Source organism: Citrus sinensis, chromosome 8, assembly GCF_022201045.2.
Source record: "Citrus sinensis cultivar Valencia sweet orange chromosome 8, DVS_A1.0, whole genome shotgun sequence".
Lineage (NCBI taxonomy): Eukaryota > Viridiplantae > Streptophyta > Magnoliopsida > Sapindales > Rutaceae > Citrus > Citrus sinensis.
Window position 1 is genome coordinate 1,633,479 of NC_068563.1, and position 20,963 is coordinate 1,654,441.

General features: G+C 32.4%; 4 protein-coding genes and 2 long non-coding RNA genes across 6 annotated transcripts; 2 read left to right on the top strand and 4 right to left on the bottom strand.

Moving 5' to 3' along the window:
* Positions 1-3: 3 nt before the first annotated feature.
* LOC102617607 (uncharacterized) lies at positions 4-3,388 on the bottom strand. The gene is made up of 2 exons (XM_006486803.4): positions 3,221-3,388; positions 4-2,025 (listed from the first exon to the last, which is right to left on the bottom strand). Exon 2 carries the CDS (start codon positions 1,968-1,970, stop codon positions 237-239), a length of 1,734 nt encoding a protein of 577 aa, XP_006486866.2. The 5' UTR covers positions 1,971-2,025; positions 3,221-3,388; the 3' UTR covers positions 4-236.
* A 626-nt stretch (positions 3,389-4,014) lies between these two features.
* LOC102622305 (agamous-like MADS-box protein AGL23) lies at positions 4,015-5,991 on the bottom strand. The gene is made up of 2 exons (XM_025102053.2): positions 5,875-5,991; positions 4,015-4,888 (listed from the first exon to the last, which is right to left on the bottom strand). Exon 2 carries the CDS (start codon positions 4,885-4,887, stop codon positions 4,174-4,176), a length of 714 nt encoding a protein of 237 aa, XP_024957821.2. The 5' UTR covers position 4,888; positions 5,875-5,991; the 3' UTR covers positions 4,015-4,173.
* A 2,075-nt stretch (positions 5,992-8,066) lies between these two features.
* On the bottom strand, positions 8,067-8,750 carry LOC102622606 (agamous-like MADS-box protein AGL62). Its single transcript, XM_006486994.2, has one exon. It carries the CDS (start codon positions 8,748-8,750, stop codon positions 8,067-8,069), a length of 684 nt encoding a protein of 227 aa, XP_006487057.2.
* Positions 8,751-10,737: 1,987 nt separating this feature from the next.
* On the bottom strand, positions 10,738-11,832 carry LOC102622898 (agamous-like MADS-box protein AGL62). The gene is made up of 2 exons (XM_006486995.3): positions 11,499-11,832; positions 10,738-11,292 (listed from the first exon to the last, which is right to left on the bottom strand). Exons 1-2 carry the CDS (start codon positions 11,826-11,828, stop codon positions 10,945-10,947), a joined length of 678 nt encoding a protein of 225 aa, XP_006487058.3. The 5' UTR covers positions 11,829-11,832; the 3' UTR covers positions 10,738-10,944.
* Positions 11,833-12,949: 1,117 nt separating this feature from the next.
* On the top strand, positions 12,950-15,268 carry LOC127899032 (uncharacterized). The gene is made up of 3 exons (XR_008050806.1): positions 12,950-13,316; positions 14,002-14,126; positions 14,986-15,268. It is a non-coding gene; the product is annotated as an uncharacterized LOC127899032 (long non-coding RNA).
* A 2,624-nt stretch (positions 15,269-17,892) lies between these two features.
* On the top strand, positions 17,893-20,180 carry LOC102631407 (uncharacterized). The gene is made up of 4 exons (XR_008050796.1): positions 17,893-18,304; positions 18,745-18,854; positions 19,310-19,703; positions 19,781-20,180. It is a non-coding gene; the product is annotated as an uncharacterized LOC102631407 (long non-coding RNA).
* The last annotated feature ends 783 nt before the right edge of the window (positions 20,181-20,963 follow it).

Consider the following 20,963-nt stretch of genomic DNA (forward strand, 5'->3'; position numbering starts at 1 on the left):
GTATCATGGAAAGTTGACAGAAATTATACAGATTAAAACTGAACATAATATAAACCTGCCTACATTTTGCCGGCAAAGTTGGATCTGAATTCTCTAAGCATGGATCAATTTAGACGAGCAAAAACGCTCTACAAACCTTTCCTGTTTCATAATCAAAACCATGAGAAAAAGTTGCGTTCAAAAACATTGGAGCACCAAGGGGAAAAAAAAACCCGTGAAGCATTTCTACTGAATACCTATTCTGCTGCAGCATCTTCAACGTTTTCCACCTCTGATCTAATATCAGGCAATGTGCCCAGATCTATCCGTGACTCTCTATCATCTTGGAGAACAGATGAGTCAGAAGAATCGATGCGGTCCTCATTGGCTGCCTCCACAATCCCATTCTTAAAGGAAGAGTCTGAGCTTTCATTTGTTTTACCTGATTCACTTTCACTACTTGCACCCACAGTCCCTTCAGTTGAGGAAGAATCTGAGCTTTCATTTGTTCCACCAGATTTACCGTCGCTATTTGACATTTCATTCTGAGTTGTACTAGCAGTCTCGTTCACTGCTGAAGACCCAGAACTGACCTCCCCATCTGCCGATGCATTTAACCTTATAACTGTTTCTGATACTGCAGGCGTGGAAATGTTGAAGGAATCTCCTGTGACTGCATCAGCATCTACGCTTTTTGTTGAAACAGTGGTATTAGGATCAAATTGATGGCCATTAGAAGCTGTGTTAGAGTCATTGGCCTGTTCCAATCCAGTGGTTTGCAGGTCAGTAGCTTCTGTGTTAGCTGCACCCTCTAGTGTCACATTTTGAGCTGGAGTTGGATTGGCATCCAGCTTAATCTCAGTTCCATTCTGCACAGAAGAACCAGTCATTTCGGTACTCAATCCTGTTGAGTTGTTGCTTACTTCCGTAGCTCCTTCGGTTGAGGAATTGTTTGCAGTTAAAGGTGAGTGATCCTGTGAGTTGTATGATCCCGCACCATGATCCTTTTCTTTAGGGGTTGTTTCATTTGATGTAGCACCACTTCCAGACATTTCACCTTCTCCATATTTTAACTCTGGATTCTTCTGATTTCCACTGATTTCATCGGTGTTATTTGATTTATTATCCTCTAATAAGACATTCCTTTCAGAGTTCTCATTTGAGTTTTCAGAAGCTGCTTTCTCAGTCTCAGAGATTATAATTTGATTATCATGTGACACTGCACTGGAAGCGTCATCTGCCTTGTAGTGTTCTTCTCGTGCCACATGAGTATTCCTATCGACTCCCTCATGGTCATGATCATCGAATGAATTCTCATTTTCTCCTTGATCGTCTTTCTCTTTGCCCTCATTCCCTTCACTCTCATTATCATCACCCTCTCCTTCCCTCTCTTTCTCTTCATCTATAAATTCATCCTCTCGATCAGCTTCAAATTCTGTTTTTTCTTGATCTTGTTCATCCAATTCATCATCACCATCTCCTCTTCTCTCATCTTCTATTTCTTCATTCTTATTTTCTTCTTCTTGCTCCTCTTCTTCATGCTTGCCGCCCGCCTCTTCTTGCTCCTCTTCATTCTTGTTTTCTTCTTGTTGCTCCTCATCTTCACGCTTATTCTCCCCATTGTCATGCTCTTCTTCTTCATGCTTGTTTGCTTCTTCTTGGTCCTCTACAGCATCTCTTTCTTCTTGCTTTCTTACTTCTTTTTCTTCCTCTTCCACTACATCTTCCTCTTCATCCTCATGCTTCTCATTCTTAGCTGCTTCCTGCACCCGAGGAAGGTCTTTCCTCCCCAATTTCAGAATCTCATCATCACTATGGGCTTTGACTGAGACTTTCGCATCTTTATCATCAAATTCCCTCTTCTTATCATGGGAATGCTTCACTTGGTAGATTAACCAGAAGCAAACACCAAGCAGAAGACAAATCTGTAAAACATGTTTCACTTTGATGCCTTTGGATCTATGGTTTCTACTTGGTGCCCGCTTGATCATGATGTACTTCCTTAATCCCTTACTCCTTTTACTCTTGTGTTCTCGACACTGCTACCTGAACTCAAATTATATTGAATAACTAAACAACATTAATCACCATCCTAAGCAATCCGGTGGTAATTCTGAGAAGGAAAAAACAAAAAAACTACTTTGACCAGAAAAATTCCCCATTCTATTGCCTATATATGAACTGAGCTGTGCAAATTGATCAATTTCAAAAACTTCCTCAGCTGACCAATTTTGAGCAATTACTACATAACATAAAACCAAATACTGGATGAATTGGCATCTCTGAAAACCCCAGTTCACACGTACCGACAGAAAGAGACTCTAGATGTATTCAAACATTAAACAACTGCATATGCTCTTCAAACGATGGAAGGAACCATGGATTAAAATGAAGCAACCATCTAAACAAGAACTTATATTAAAAAGCAAAGGAAAGTAACACATTAAATTGAGAAGTGTGATCATCACTAAACCATTCTGATCTTTGGAAACACACAACTTTAAAAAAAAAACAAAAAAAGGTCCTTAAAGCATGCTGGTCTTAAGAAAATGCCTAATAGTGCACAAAAATGCCCATCAACCAAACATTTGCAATTGAACCCAAAAAAAAAAAAGTGCGCAAAAACCATTTCCCTACTTACGCATTTTCAGTTCCTATTCTGTTTCTCAGCTTTCATAGAAATCAAACATCAGTCTAATTAACGAATTTGCTATGGATTATGAAGTAATAACTTCACTACTAACCCAATCTAATCATAAAAAATTGTTCTATTAGTCCTCAATCTAGGCATCATATACTAAAAAAGAAAAAGATATGAAAAGAAATAACTAGCAATTCTTCCTCAAAAACCAAATCCTCCCAAATCAACATTAAAATAAATTTTTTTAAAAAAATATCAAGGAAGAAAAATGGAAACAATATAAAACCCCAATGGAAACCCTAGAACTGCATGCACATACCCAGCATCAAATCCAAAAATCAAACCAAAATCCCATCTTTAGATTCAAAATAGCAAACTAAACCACCGAAGCGTCAGAGACACAAACACAAAGTCAAATCCATGTCGCAGATTCAAAAACAACAACTCTTAACAAGTGAACAAAGCTTGGACAAGATTATAAATTACTAACAAAGCAAAGAAACAAACAAGGAAAAAGAAAAACTGAAACAAGAGATGGTTATGAATAGGAGACAACACAAAAGAATAAAAGTGAAAGTGAAGCTTGTTAAAGTAAAGCACCTGAAGAGTGTCAAAGCTGAGGAAGAGATTTGTAATTTGTACAGTTAATGTTTCTTTTTTTCCTTCTTTCTTTTTAAGTTTCTGTTTTCTCTCTCTTATGTCTTTGGTTCTACTCTTGTACTAGTCGCCCAATGACCGGATCTACTTTCAACTACTTAGCTTATACGGACACTCGACTACAATACTCCACGTACTCGCCTTATTCATTTTTAATAAAATTTTTTAATATTTTGACTTAAATTACACGTACATTCATTTCACACTGCTAGTTCACATCTTATTTTAATAAAATATTCATTCTAAAAGACACAACAGCGATGTAGATTTTTTCCAATAATACAATATTTTTATTAAAAATTTGTGAAAAAGAATTTACCATATATTAAAACTTTAAAATGGCAGCTGTAAGTTCCCTATAGTATTACTTTTAGCAATTAAAAAATAGTTATACGTATGTATTTTTGGATACATGTTTTCTTTTTTAAAAAAAAAATTAATAAGCTTTTTGAGCCAATAAGAGGAAAATTAAGCTACGACTGGGCTCAACTCCCCCACTTTCCACGTACGATATTTAGGCCCATTACAGGCCCACTACAGGCTTAATTGATAGCTTAGCATTCGATCAAGGTTAATTGAAGATAGACAGCCATATGATAAATTAAATTAATCATGTACTAATACTTCCTAATTAAAACAACTACCAAGCAATCATTTTTTCATAATGCTCGATCAAAATAAAATCATTTTCAATTCATGCATAGAGCTTTGTTTCATTATGAAATATATATTAGGAGCAACTTGCAAAATAGTAAATTTTGTACTTTTATTTCTAATAATTTAATTCACGAGAAAATAACAAAACCAGAAATATTATTCAACCTAAAACAAAAACAAAAATAAACGCTAAACATTAAAAACATTATTCATCATCAATCTATCTCCCACATTACATTCTAATTAAAATGCTCGTCGAAACCAAAATCAAAATCAACTCCTCCATCAATTCCTCCGCTAACACTAATATCTTCATTAACATTAACATTAATATTACCAAACGCATCTCGATGATTATTCTCCAAATTCATATTAGGCGCCAAATATCCATTCATCATTATTTCATTAACCCTCATTTCAACTTTCCCTTTCAATTTCTTCATAGCCTTTAAGTACTCTTCAAGTTCTTCAATTCCCATATCATCAATAATATTACCCTCTTGCCACCAGAACCTACCATTACTTTTATTCTTCTTTTTCTCCTCTTCAATCATCTTCCCCCTCTTCTTCTCCTTCTCCAACTCTTGCATGGCATCTTCATACTCTTTGTTATGTTGTTGAACACATGGTATCGTGTTAACTTCATCTAGAGACGAGTGATTTTGATCGAGATAACGATTCAAAATCTTGTCAAAGTCAGGATGGCCGGCGAGGAAGATCTTCCCATTGGGAGAAAACACAATGATGCCGACTTCAGCACCACACAAGACACATAGCTCCATGGCTTTGCTAAAAAGGCCAGACCGACGCTTCGAGAAGGTTACTTGCAGGCTGTTTTTGTCTTCAAGTTTCTTGATTTGAATCTTTTGCCTCCCCCTTGTTATCTTCTTTTTGCTATTGGGATCAATATTGTTGCCATTGTTGTTGTTACTTATGTTGATGTTATTGTTCATGCTGATTGAAATGGGGAATAAAGAAAGAGACAGAGTTAGGGTTTAATTTCTTTTCTAGGGTTTAGACAGTAGGAGATGAAAGTTTATATATGTTGATGTATTTATAATTTCATATATCGTGTAAGATTTTTTCATTTTTAATTTTGGGTATGTAAGATCTTTAAAGATTTTCTTGTCTAAGCTAAAAATCAGCCAAAAAAATGAAAAAAAAAACTAATTACCCTAATGACTAATTATTACCATATTTATCTTAGAAAAAGACGCAAAGGATCTTTAAGGCATGCTGGTCTTAAGAAAACGCCTAACAGTGCACAAAAATACCCATCAACCAAACATTTGCAATTGAACCCAAAAAAAAAAAAAAGTGCGCAAAAACCATTTTCCTACTTACGCATTTTCAGTTCCTATTCTGTTTCTCAGCTCTCATAGAAATCAAACATCAGTCTAATTAACGAATTTGCTATGGATTATGAAGTAATAACTTCACTACTAACCCAATCTAATCATAAAAATTGTTCTATTAGTCCTCAATCTAGGCATCATATGCTAAAAAAGAAAAAGATAAGAAAAGAAATAACTAGCAATTCTTCCTCAAAAACCAAATCCTCCCAAATCAACATTAAAGTAAATTTAAAAAAAAAAAATCAAGGTAGCAAAATGGAAACAATATAAAACCCCAATGGAAACCCTAGAACTGCATGCACATACCCAGCATCAAATCCAAAAATCAAACTAAAATCCCATCTTTAGATTCAAAACAGTAAACTAAACCACCGAAGCGTCAGAAACACAAACACAAAGTCAAATCCACGTCGCAGATTCAAAAACAACAACTCTAACAAGTGAACAAAGCATGGACAAGATTATAAATTACTAACAAAGCAAAGAAACAAACAAGGAAAAAGAAAAACTGAAACAAGAGATGGTTATGAATAGGAGACAACACAAAAGAACAAAATTGAAAGCGAAGCTTGTTAAAGTAGGCACCTGAAGAGTGTCAAAGTTGAGGAAGAGATTTGTAAATTGTACAGTTACTGTTTCTTTCTTTCCTTCTTTCTTTTAAGTTTCTGTTTCTCTCTCTTTTTGTCTTTGGTTCTACTCTTGTACAAGTCGCCCAATGACCAGATCTACTTTCAACCACTTAGCTAATACGGACACTCGACTACAATACTCCACGTACCCGCCTTATTCATTCATAATAAAACTTTTCTAATATTTTGACTTAAATTACACGTACATTCATTTAACACTGCTAGTTCACATCTTATTTTAATAAAATATTCATTCTAAATGACACAACAGCGATGTAGATTTTCCAATAATAAGATTTCTTCCTTTTTAATGTTTTGGGTATGTAAGATCTTTAAAGATGTTTTTGTCTAAGCTAAAAATCAGCCAAAAAAATGAAAAGACTAATTACCCTAATGATTAATTATTACCATATTTATCTTAGAAAAAGAAATAAAGGATAAAAGTAATACAACTTCATGAATGTAGATTAAGGGAGAAAGCTTCTTGAGAATTTTAGGAAAAATATATTGACTTTCTTTTTTGTCCCCTTGATCTGCGAAATCTCCCATTTCGGCGTCTTTTCTTTTTTCCCCCCTTAATAAATATATCAAATTTGTTTGTATTTTCCACGTTTTTGTTCTATATTTTTTATTTTTCTTTTTGAGTAACGAAGCGCGCTAGGAAGAAGGAATTAAGATAGTTAATTAATTTTAATTATCTAATTTGTTTGCATTAATTATTGTGTATAAAAAAAGAAATGCAATCTTGAAAGATTTGTAAATCATTGGTGCCATAGTACGTATTTCCTTATTAATAATATTCTTACAACCTTATATTAAGAAAAAAAAATCACAACTAGTTTTGAATTGATCTTCCAGCTTACTTGTTACTGCTTATATATATATATATATATATATTCTTCATGAGCACCGAATTCATAAGTATTATAATATTGCTTTATGTTTAATCAAATTAAGACTAAAAATTAAACTCCGTGTTATACAATTTACGGAAACTTTTATAATTTTTACGGAAACTTTCTTGATATGTCCTCTGACCTCTATGTGAAAATTAAAGATAAGGCATTCAATTTATACTAGTTCAAATTAAAAATTTTATGACTTATCATATAAGTGTCGTAGACTTGCATAGAATGTCATCTATATGATGAAATTGTAGGCTGACAGATTTTACAATTTTTACTCTAGAATAAAAATTGGACGAAATTCCATCTCTATGCTGAAACTATAATTGACATGTCATAAATGACTCTATACTTGTGCCACATGTCATCTATATGATGAGTTTATAAATGACAAGTCATACATCAATGTCCAAAGATTTATTTATTTATTTATTTATTTTGTTTAGTTGCTCTTCCAACTTAATACAGGTTAAAAAGCCACTCATTTGTTGAGTGCTGAGTAACTCCTCCCTTTATTGTTGAAGTATGCTTTAACAATTACATTTATGATGAAATCTTTTTTGTTTTTTCCTTTAATATATCTACCTTCATTTTTATTAATGAGTTGCAGTAATTTTCAACTCTTTGTCAAAAATATTTAAAAGAAATCAATTTTTCTTTGCACGAATAAAGCATTAATAAAGGATAAAAAAATAATCGAAGCAAAAGGATAAGTATCAAGGGTTTGACCCCTCGGCCACCTCGATTATATTTTTTGTGATGAACACAATGGCTTTAATGACAGCAGAAACTATACAGACTACAATTATTGTTTGTCAGTTACTGGTTATTAATTGCCATTTGCTCGCACTATCCTATTTCAGTATTTCTTTGTTATACTTTGTGAGATTAATTCACGGTCTGGAAGTAACTAAGGGGTCAAAATAAATTCTTAATGTATCATCGTTACAATTTATATTTGTCATTTTGTTGGCTAGCATATTATTGGAAGACTATTTGAGTTTGGAAAGCTATATTTATGGGTTTTTACAATTTCTATATATACTACAAATAAACTTACTAATTAAAATTATATGATCATTAGCTTTTTCTTCAGAATGTCAATTATTGATTATTTTATCACTGGGCAATTATGCTAATTAAGTTGAAAGCTAATAACCGAAATAAACAGACAGACTAGCTAGCAAGGTACTAGCCTTGTAACTGCCTCCATTTAATGCTAATTAAGCAAAACTCAAAGAAGCTACTGCTGATGATCATGATAATGTCCAAAGCCCGAGCTGTAAAAATTAGGAAGAGCATCATTGGAAGAAGCAGGAATCCCAAGAGGTAATTTGCTTTGATGATGATGAGGATTAATATTTTGATTATTCACACCAAAAGATGGTGAAGGGTTATTTTTGGAATCGATCAAAATCTTGTTAGCTTGTTGTTCGACATTCTTCTTTAGCTCTTCCATCGCCGTCTTCAATTGTTCAAGTTCATGTAACCCTAATTCGTTTATAGGAGCTTCCCACCAACATTGGCTGCGACTTGCTTTCCTTATCTCACTCATCACTTCACCATGCTTCTTCTCAACTTCTAGTTGATGAAGCACTTGTGTTAGTTGCATGTTGAGCTCTCGAATGTTAGCATTTCGATGAGCCTCGATAAGCCTGTTTGTTCCGGACTCTGAAGGTGGGTTAGAGTTTCGAGCAAGATAACGATCGATGATCGAATCAACATTAGGGTGACCAAAAGAGAAGGCTTTATTGGCGGGAGAGAAGACTATTATGGCAATATCAATACCACAAAGTGTGCTAAGCTCACTAGCTTTTTTGAACACTCCGGTGCGACGTTTGGAGAAAGTTACTTGAAGATGATTTTTCTTTGGTATTTTTGAAATTGCAATCTTTTGGCGACCCGCACAAGGCTTCTTCATCTCCATTGCTAGAGATTAAAATCAAAGAATACTGAAAGAAAAAATTTATAAAATGTTGGTTTACTTCTCTCTCTCTCTCTCTCTCTCTCTCTCTCTCTCTCTCTCTCTCTCTCTCTTCTTCTTTTTTTTTGTTTTGATTTGTTGTGGTAGTTGTTAGGGAAACAAAGAGTATTTATAGGGTTAATCTACTTAAAGTTTGCCTCTTGTAACTTAATTATGTGATTAATTCAAGATTTGCAAGTTACCAAATTTCATTCTTTAATGCATAATCAGTGAGAACTAATTTTCTTTACTAGTTGGCCTTCATAAGATAAAAATTTCATCTATGAGGTAATCTTGTTAAGTTGATTAACCATATTCGTTCGATATAGAAAAGTCATAACCGAATTCTTTCATTATATTTTCTAATTAATATCATTCTTCCAATTATAATTACTTACTTTCTAATAGCACAATAAATAGCTAATTAAGTTCACATATGCATTAAAACTATGTAACAGTAGCAATATATTATTTAAACAGTTACAGAAAGGCATTATGCATTACTCTAATTGGTTTCAATAATTATTAATTAACTTATTGTATTATTTGGGCATTCATAGTTACTATAGCCAGCAGCTTTAGTGCCTAATCCATGTTAATTCCTTGCATTTTAATGAAACAAGTAGAAATCAAGTTCAAGAAGGCAAATCATATGTATCCTCTCTTCATGACTTTTTCAGTTACATATTTCTCTCATAGGAACATCATATTCTATGATTAATAAAATATCTCTACATTGTTGCTATCGTTACAACACTTTTATCCCATATTCTTTCTTGTTTGCTCAAAGGGAGGCAAAGGCTTCATCCGTTGTGTGACGTACGCTAAGATTCATATTTCACAGCATTATTTTCCGAGTAAATCGCTATAAGGAAAGAATGATTATCCTTGGGCGAGAAAATGAGTCCTCCTGTCAAAACATTCATGCATATAGAGCAATACTCATGCATAATACTATTGGATAAAGCAAGAATATGTGTGCACCCAAAAAAAAAAAAAATGCAAACTCAACAAAATTTATTTTTTGGAAATATAATTATCAATATCTTAAAAAAAAAATTCGAATCTCATTAGGGAATCTTTTCATATGATCATGATTCTTGACTGTAAATCTCTAAATTTGCTTGACAATCAGCAGCCCATCGTTTTCTCTAGAATGATTGATTGAATGACTCCTAAGGTTTTAAAGTGGTTATTGTGTACAGTAAAAATAATTGACATGTGAAATTTTCTTTCTATTACAATGAATGTTGACATTTAAACGAGATAATAGATATGAGAATATATTAGAGCTCTATTTGCTATTATATATGATGCAAGGGTAAGCTTATATATAAACTACTGTTGTAGCATGGAAAACAATAACCAATTGTGCACCGCCAAAGTCAAGTTGTGAGTATTTACCTAACACTTGATTAGAAACTACAAGAAACCCAAAATACTAAAACAAATGGAACATTTAAAGGATGTAAGAGCAGCAAAAATTCAAACAATTAATCAAGAACAATAATAAGACTTGGAATTTCCATAGCAGTGTTGTGAATATAGAAGTCTGAACTATGATACTTTAACGTGCAGGCATACTGACGAACCTCTCGCTGGGCATCCTTATTATATCTTCCTCCACACAAAAATCAGAGCAACCTCTTACTTTTACTCAAAAATCTAAGATAAATCTATTATTTAAAAATAAATGTAGTGTGCCAAAAGACCAAACTGTTTCGCTATTAGAAATTTTTTACATTTAGCCCCCTTTTTTTTATGTATTTTATCCATATATATTTGGAATTTTCCAATCATTTTTTTCTTATTATGTTGCATGGATATCTGTATCGAATCAAACAAAAGGAAAATGAAATCATCTTTCTTGTTCCAATTGAACTATTGAATTAATAAATCGTTTAAACAAACACGAGATAGAGAACAACATGCCTTTTATTGTAATTATATTACCATCTTCATTTCCACCCTAATTGTAACTCCATAGAGCCAAACATGAGACAATATTTTGCTATTAAAACAAACAAATATATGAATTAAAAGACTGAAACCCTAAGGCACGATATAGAACCCCAGATACATCATAATAATGTAATGGCTAATAATTAAATAACGCCAAACTGTGTTCTGGATTCTTGATTAACCAGCAACAAGTTAATCAGTAAAATCCATGTCCAAATCCAGGATTATATCCAGGAGGAGGCATCATATTATTCGGATTGAAAACAGTAGCATTATTATTTGGATCAAATGGAAGATTCATCCCTCCAGCGTTTGAACTACTCCCTGCAAAAAACTGTGGCGGATTCGAGCTCTGAATCAGCATCTTCTCAGCTTGCTTTCCAACATTCTTCTTGAGCTCCTCCAACGACATCTTCAACTGCTCAAGCTGTGGCAAGTTAAGTTCCTCAATCGGAGCTTCCCACCAACACTGAGCCTGAGATGCTTTCCTCATCTGATTAAGCTCCTCGCCGCGCTTCTTTTCTATCTCCAATTGATTCAGCACCTATTCATCCATTTTTGGTAAAATATGTGAACCATTTATGTTATTTCTTAAAACAAATCTTGGTGTGGCCGATATCAAAATGATATGTTTCTGGTGGGATTTTTAGTGCCGTACCAGATCCCCCAAACAAAAATATCAAACAAATAACAAGCAAAAAAAGAATTTTACGTGAAATAACTGCTATTCTAGAGAAAACACACGGTAACCTGAGTGAGCTGCATGTTGAGCTCACGGACGCTAGCATTCCGGTGAGCCTCGATGAGCTGCATGGTCCCGGAGATTTGAGGAGGGTTTCGGGTGAGGTACCGATCAACGATGGTTTCAACACAAGGGTGTCCAAAAGAAAACACCTTCTTCCCCGGAGAGAACACGATTATTGCAATATCGGCACCACAAAGGGTGCAAAGTTCACTTGCCTTCTTGAAGAGGCCCGTCCGGCGCTTCGAGAAGGTCACTTGGAGGTTGCTCTCATTCGGCATCTTCACCATCTCCACCTTCTGGCGGCCCTTGCTCTTCTTTGATGACATGCCTGACATTTGATTAATTTTTGAACGCATGAATGAGGAAGAGCAGATGGGGATTTATAGTGGTTTTTAAGGGTTAGAATCGGACTGTTTGAGTTGTACAGATAAGTGTGTTCAAGGCAGGCATTGAATAGTGCTTTGTTCGAATGAAATTATTTACTTGTTTTGGGGATTCTAGATTACTTTTTGATTAATATACATGGTAAGAACATCAGGAATAATTATAGAATAAGGGCTTGATTAGATACATAGATATTAGACAGAAAATGTTCCTGCAATTCATATCTAGTAACTAAATCCTTCGTTGGAATTATTAATAAAATTTACATTAAAAAAATCAGTATATTATGACGCTGCAAAATGGTACTAAAATTGTTTTCTGAATATTATTGATTGTGTTGAACATTTTTTTAATGAAAACATTGTTTGAGGCCTACACTTATGTAACAAATGATTGGTGACACGTTACTTATAAAATAAATTACATAAATACATAACATGTTATTATTATATCTAAAAACAGCAACTTGCATTTTGATTTTAGTAACAAATTTAGATGACATCTTTTAATTCTTTTGGGAATTTAATTCCCCTAGGAAGAATACAAAGCGATCCGAGAAACACGCAAGACTTTAATTTATTTTTGTAGGAAATATTTTCACATGATCACCATCGCATCTTTAAAACGCAGACATATTATTATGTCAGTTGGATAAATTATAACTAAATGTTAAACTTAATTTATATTTAATTTACTAGTATAGCTTCTAATCCACTACAACAAATACCATTTATAGTAGCATTTCACAGTAGCAATTTTTCTTTTAACGTTACCAAATGTCATTCTACAGTAACACTTTATTAAAAAATGCTACAATTGACTATTCATTAGTGCTACTTTATTTTTTTATTATATTTTACATTCAGTTTGTAGCATATTGTTAGAGCTACGTTTTATTTGTAATATTATAGCACTTTAAAAATGCTACAAATTAATGTTATATTTAGTAATATTTTTATAGTAGCATATCTATAAGTGCTATATATATTATTTAATATCATAGCATTTTAGAAATGCTACAAAAACAATTTTAATTTAGTGACAATATAAAAAAGCTACCAAAAGAGAGGGAAAGAAAGACGAGAAAAAAAGGCTACCAAAAGGGAGGGAAAAGAAAGACGGGGGAAAAATTGTCGATCGCGGAATGAAAGAAATAAAATGACCTTAAAAAATAATTATAATCATCTTTTGTCTACAATCCCTAATTTGCCTTGGAAACTTAAAGTCACCCAAAACTCTCAGTCTTCTTCTCTCCTTTGAGTCTCCTCTCTATTAGATTTTTGAAACCTAATATCCTTATCCCTTATAATTTCTTTAGAAATCATTTTACCCGTTCATCCCCCTTAACTTGCTGAGCAATTGCAACCCAGATGGCTTGTGTTTGATAGAATAAATTGATGGGTCTGGATTTCCCCAAATATGGCTTGAATGCAATGGAGGTAATTTCTAGGTTTTGCTTTTACGTTTGTTAATTTTTGTTATTGATAATCAGGATGATGGGAAGTTGCTTAGAGAAAATGGTGTGAGTTTGAAAAGAGTGACGAAGAGGCTGCAAATTTTTTGAATGAGAATAGTAAGTCCATTAGATTGACAATATTTCGTCCCTAGAGAGAGAAGGTGATTGAAGATATTAACAATTATTTTGATACTTGATGCTATGTTCAATTTGGGAAATTTATGAAGTATCAATTTCAACTTTGCTGGCTGCCGCTTTGCTCTTGTTCTTGTTTTGTGCAATTTACGACTGTTATCATTTAGCGCGTGGAACCATATAATTTTAGAGAGGTAATTGAATATACTTAAGTTAATTTTTTTCCCAATTTTCCTTTCAATTCCTTCCATAATTAATATGAAACTTATAAGAAATCCTAATTTTCTCTTAATTTCTGCAAATCATCTATAACTTTTTTGTCTTTGAACTTCTAATTCCTTGTGGTTTTATAATTCTTTCTCAAATAAAAGCCTTTTCCTCATACCTTCTCTGTTTTCGCTTATAAAATTTAGTTCTAGTCCCAAATTTTTGCTTTTGGTATATTATTATGAAATTGTGTTATATGTTGTTTGGATTTGTGCATTTTCCCTGGTATTTGCTCAAATATTTTATTAACACACTTCGAATTTTAGTTAAAGCTCAACTTTGAAGGCAATCAAACACAGAATTGGGTTACGATATAAAGAGCAGTTGTTTGAAGAAAGTTGAAGTTACTGGACATGGTTAAGGTTCTGTTGTAACTAGTTCTTGTTATAAGGTAACTATCAATATAATTCTTATCTTTTTTTTTCTATTATATCAATTTATGTTGGATAAAGTTACAGTACTTAATTTAACATTCATTTGGTTGTCTTGTTGGATAAAGTTGCAGTACTTAATTTCTCATGCCACTTTAATTGATTTTTTTTTCCAGCAATTTTTTTCCTATAAGCTAAACTTGCTGATCAAGCTTGGTTATGCAATAACTTTGGGTATTATGTGCTATTTCAGTATGTTTCTCCAGTAATGGTTTGGTTGAACAAAATTTAGAAAAGTTGCTTGCTCTTTCGTTAGATGCTTGTAGGTCACAAAAGTTCCTACTTTTGCGCTTTGAAGCAATAAATAATTTCCTATCAATTATTAAAGTGAATATTTGTGTAGACCTACCTAGTTTGTGAGTTGTAGGTTGATGCCTCATGAGATTAAAATGAATGATGTTTAAGTAAATAGAATTTTTAGAGTCATCATGTACTAATGGAATTTTGAGAGTCATCATGTACTAAGGCGGAATTAAATTGGAGAAAACAAAGAAAAAATAGGCAATCAATTACTACGAAGCTCTAAATTAATAGTCTAAGTCGTATACCTATCTCTTGTGTTTTTAATATTCTAGTTTGTTAGACCATCTTATGTTTTTTTTTTCATATGATTTTCTAGTTGATTTGTTAGACTGTGTAGCTATGGCACAATTATTCAAGTGATTTAGAAGTTTTTCTCCGAAAAAAAACTTTTAATTGTATTTATTTGTTAGATTTGAATTACTTACTTAACCACTTCCTTAGGATATATTTAATGGTGGTTAATATTTTTTCTAAGAGCAAAACACAATTATATTTTTGTTCTGAATTCATATGCAGGCTGTGAAGATAAAGAATTTTTGGTGCACGCCATGAAGATCAAGAATTTTTGGCTAAGTGTTGAAAGCAACTTGAAGATATAGTACTAGATTTGTTTTCCCTAATTTTTTATCATTAGAAAATATACAAGTATGACACAAATATACTTATCATTGTGTCTAATTTTTTAAGTAATTGGATGTTCACATATTATTACATAATTGAATTAGATGAACGATGAATTGTATGTATAATCAGTAGCCTTTAAAAATATTGAGAATAAAAAATACATTACAAGTATCAATTTTTCTATCTTCAATAACCTTACAAAGATGCTATGGTAGCCACTTATAAATTATCCAGTAGCGTTTTCTAATAGCCATAGAATGTTACATATATGTAATAAATTTGCCAACAATAACATTTTTTTGTGCTGTAAATATAATATGGTAGCACTTTCTGGATGCTATACATAAGAGAATAATAGCATTTCTACAATGTAATAATCAATGATTACATAGCTTTTTTTAAATGTTATGTATAACAGTTTGTAGCATTGAATGAATGCTATCAAATGTCAAGACTTTTAGTTACATGGGCTAACTTAGCATTGCCTAAAATGCTACCATTTGCTTTCGGTAGCATTTTTCAGATGCTACTATACATACTTTTTCTTGTAGTGATCAATCCTTTTTTTTATGTTTTTTCAATAGATTTTAATGTCAAGCCTTATTTGTTCAACACTGCATAATTATGTAATGTTGTTTTCTTACAGAGTGGATTTCACTGGTTTGTCTACTCATTTAAAGAAATAAACTAAAAAAAGGAAAAGAATATCTTAAAATTGGCATATAATGACTCAGATGAATAATGAGATTACCATAATATTATTATAGGAGATTACCGTGAAAGACAAAATTTTGGTTGGATTTATAAAAACAACTTGAAACTACTTTTATTAAAATATTTTCATTTGGGAACTTGAAGTTCTAAAAAATTAGATCTCTTCACTTACTTTCAAAATCAGATAATCATGAGAAATGCATTAGAAAAACTTGAGTAATTTCACGGCACTGGCCCATAACATAATAAGCTTGGAAAAAAGGAAAAAAAAAAAAAAGAAGTTAATGCGTCTGACAAATCATAAAATACAATAAAAAAACTCGGGAAGGTAATATATTTAGAAATGCCTTTTAATTAACAGTTTGGACAATAAATTTAAAAGTGCTATAATTTTTAACAAAGAAGACATAGCAACAACATTGCTTTTACATTATGATCCAAAAAGACAACCAAGCTGCCAAGACCTTGTCACTGAAACTTGTATATGTTTAATTTAATCAATTTTTAACGTTGCTTGCCAAGCATACCATATGAAAATTAAGTCCAATTGCATGAACACTTTCTCTAGCCAGTGAAGGAAAACCTAAAACTAGCCTTAATTAAACAGCAACTAGCATATATCACTTGCTTATCTTTTCTTGGGGGGTGTTTCAGAGATTATGTCCAATGCTTGATGGGTGAATCCATTATTTTCAAGGCCACTGATAAGAATCTTATAAGACACTACTTCTTGAGGACATTTTTTAAAAATCTTGAAAGCTTCAACAATATTTCCAACAAAGAGCAATAACTCTCAATGGTAAATATAGTAGAAGATATATAAATTTATTAATGGATATATGGTTTAATATAATCTTCTGCGCATCGACAAATCCGCAAATAAGAGACTCCTATGTGTAAAAATTACGCCATACATTGTTTCGACAGAGAGCGGCTTTCACGTATTGTTATAACTAAGTTTCTAAGCATGCGATGTACGCACATCACACACTTCAAAAAGATTATATTTTAAGTAACAATTGTCTACCTGCTTCCATTCTCATTCCCCTGACTGAGTAACATCTAAACCAGAATTTGAAGATGAAAGTAACATTGAAATAATGTCTAAATAACAATCCATAACAAATTTCAAAATGTCACTAAAAGAAAATTGATAAGACATATATGGGTTTGCCTATAATCATACGTACGCCAATTCTAGCCATGTCAAAATCAGTAATAGTATTAGAATTATGCAAGATGGTTACCGAATATATTCAGTTGAACTCCAAGTTTTAATTAGTCAATTTGAGTAGTGTGCGAATACTATAAAAAAAAAAATTAATTCTAAATTGACCACTAACATGAGTTTTCCTCAAGAAAGTGGACTTCACTCTCATTTGGTCTTCATACCTACTTTAGTGGACGCTATAATGGAGATGGTAGAAAGGTTGCATTCTCAAATCTACCTTCATTGTTCATGATGTATTTGTCTTATCCTGTTACACAAAATTTAGTACCACATTTATACTCACTAAAGTGTGAGTAAATGAAAACGCTTCTCTAACTCACTCAATTCTTTGGGTTCTCTTTTCGATTAAGATACAATTTTTTTTGACAAGTTCTTCCATAAAATAAAGGACAAATTATTATGTCTCTCATGGTCTTATTTACTCTCCACTTTCATGATTGGAATCACCGTAACTAGCCCATTGATTGATATATATCAGCATTTAGAAAAATGCTTAGTGTAGAAAAGAACGAGAGAAATAATGAAGAAAGGGGTAGAGAGAGAGTGAGTGGGTAGAGAGAGAGAGTAAAATTCTATCGTTTTTCTCTCGTGCTTCTCTCTCTCTATCACTACTCCAGCATTTATTATGAGATGACATTTTGCAACATTTCGTAATGACTTTTGTCACACTGAAAAGATGATAAAATGTTAAAAACTTAATGAGTGAAAATTTAATTTTTTATCTAACTAATACTTAAAGGGTGTGTTTGGCACTCAGCATTACACCACATTAAAGCTCTGTATTGTATTAAATCAATACAATATCATGTTTGGCAAAAAGTTAACTTTGTATTAAACCTCATTATAATACACCAAACGCCGCAAAAAATAAACCCGTGGGGTAGTCGTAATTAGGCTGCATTGCATTCGAAAAGAGAAATAAAATATTTTCTTCTCCCAAACACGATCCTCAGCCACGACCATGAAACAAAATTTATCTTCTCAAAACCCAAAACAATACTTTTCTCTCAAACTCACTCATCTATCCACTGATTTTCCTCCATTCTCCTTCAATTTCTCAAGAGCCAAACATAGCAAACGCCTTGTCAGTGCGGCCATGCCCAGCCGTCGTGCAGTGTGAATCATTAAATGAGTTGTGCAGCCGCAGCATCTGAATCTTTGATTGGAGCGACGGTGTCATTTGAATTCGAACAACAGCGTGGTGCGGCGGTGGTGCTACGGCGAGATTCGAACGGATTCACGTGCAGATTTCATTTTTCCATTTAGGTATTCAAGTGTTTTAGTTGATGGTTCTATAAAGCCAAATAAATAAATAAATAAATAATAATAATAATATATTGAAATCATTTTCATGAAATCTGGAAGTGTAGAGGCGTTGATGTGAGAGAGAGTGATTAAGAGGGCAGTGGAGATTGTGGTGTTGAATTGATGAATTTAGGAGATGGGCATTTTTTTTTAATAATTTGTTGGCTTGTTTGTTGGTTTGAATGTTTGTGTTATGTTTTCTAGCAATTGTTGTGGGAATGAGGTGAATGTTAAGAATTTGGAGAAGAATGTAAAAATATTGGTGATTTGAATTTTTCAAAAAAAAAGAAAAAGAAAATCATGGCTGATTCTTGCAGGAAGAAGATGATTGCTGCTAGAACAGTCAGTTACTTTTTTTTTTTTTTCCCAATGTTTCCCTTTTCCAACTCTTGGTGATTCAGGGGAAGCCTGAGTTGGTGGCTGATGATGAAACCAAGATGGCCCAGATGGTTTGCTCTCCAACAAACCATGAAGAGTGCACGGCTTGTGGAAGTTAAAGGAGCAAATTCTGGTTATATTCCTTAAAAAATATATATTACCTAGGCATAGGTTACAGACCCTTAATTGAAGGGGGCATGGTTTGATAATATGGGTATCTGAAGTATGATTAAATAACTTTAACATGAAGTAACTTAAAATGCTCTGTATAGCTCATGTGTTAATATGTTTTGTTAACTGTATAGTTCATATTTCGTGCTGGGTTGCTGTATTAAGAGTTTGAATACTGTGGAACCTGAAGTAACGATGACAATTTATTGAATTAGGTTATGACAATTTATTCAATTAGGTTAATTACAATTAACGCTAGTGTTACTCATGATTGCAAAGTTGTATTTTTTAGTCCGATTTTGTCCTAGGAATGATATGAGAAGTTTGAAATATGGTGATTTAGTTAAGATTTTATATGCCTTCTTGTGAATTCATGCATACTTATTCATGTCTCACATCTTCTCATTGGGTGCTCAGAACGCATTTTGGTAATTGCATGCAATAACATTGAGGGGTGAATGGTGATGGCCTCCTTAAATGGAAGAAATGAATGAATGGATTAGGAGAAGCCACAATAAGAGTGGAGTGCATTTGAAATTCCTACCACACCCATTTGGATGCACTGTTTTCCACTCTATTTAAATTTCCTTTATCTTTCAAATTAAGTTGAAAGTAGTTTTGAATTTTGATGATGGAGCCTTAGACTCTTGAAAATCTTGAAGATTGCGATGTTGCTGAAGAGTATGGAGATGGAGTGATTGCTGAAGATGTTGAAGCTGGTGTTGCTATTGTTGCTGCAATAGTGAAGTTGTTGAGGTTAATAGCAGCACTGTAAATGGCGGTGCTGTTGCTGTTGAAGAGAGCCCGCATGGTAAGGGATGATATTTGACATTATTTATGGATATAGCATAACTATTCTTATTCTAATATTCAACATTAATTTTACAGATGAAGAGAAGCCTTAAGATTGCTGCTTGCTAGGGAAAGAATAAGTGAAGAGAAGCTGAACCAGATCTTAAAAGACATGCTTGAAGTTTTTTTTTTCCAATAAAAAGAGAAGCAACATCACAAAGACTACTTATTGGGGCAAAATTAATATTGGGAAGAAGAATAATCCATGGGAAAATGCTATGTAGATGCTCCTAAGATAGAGATATATGAGTCTTATAACTAAGTTAATATCTTGGTTACTAATTATAGCGAAGCACGTTTATTTAGATTCTTATTAGGTTTATTATTTTCTTGGAACTTTCTATGGACAAAGAATTGAATATGTCAAGTGAATTGTGTTTATTGTACATAAACTTTAACATATAATAAATCAATAAATGATTCAATTTTAACAGTACATGTATTTATATCAATGAGAATTTCAAGGATCCTATAAATATCAATTTGTATATTTGAAACCCTAGTGTTCAATAAATTTGAATAATATTAATTTATTAATAAATTAATATTTTTACATTATAATTTATTCATAAATTTATAATTTATTATAATTAATAATAAATATTTAAATTTGAATAAATTTAAATAATATTAATTTAAAATTATTAATAATATAAATAATATAAAATATTAATACAATTTAAACATATTAATATAATATAATATTTAATTTAAATTAATCACAAAAAATAATACAGTACAGTGTAACACCAAATATTGTACAATATTATTATAATACAGTGCTAATGCAATACAACATAATACAATATACCAGCATTAAAATAATGCAATACAGCATAATACAATACAGTGTGCCAAACACACCCAAAAGAGCACTCACTTTAGCAAGTCTGGGTTCTTCATTTCCGACTGTCTCTTCAACTTGTGAACATTCACATCAAACCTTTTAATCTACGGAAGGTAGTTAACATAGGTGTTGAAATTTAATTAAGTTCTTATTACAATTAAAAAAATATATTTGTATTTATTCTTGCTTACCGTGGCAATTTTCAAATGTTGTGGCATGCTATGTGTACATGGTAATTCTCTTAAATTCTTAGCGCATTAATTTTATTATCACACCATCCACTTATTAAATGTCTCATTATTTGAAATGAAATTTTAGGATGTAATTTATCTACTCGCATTATTATATAATAGAATATTATCATTTTATCAC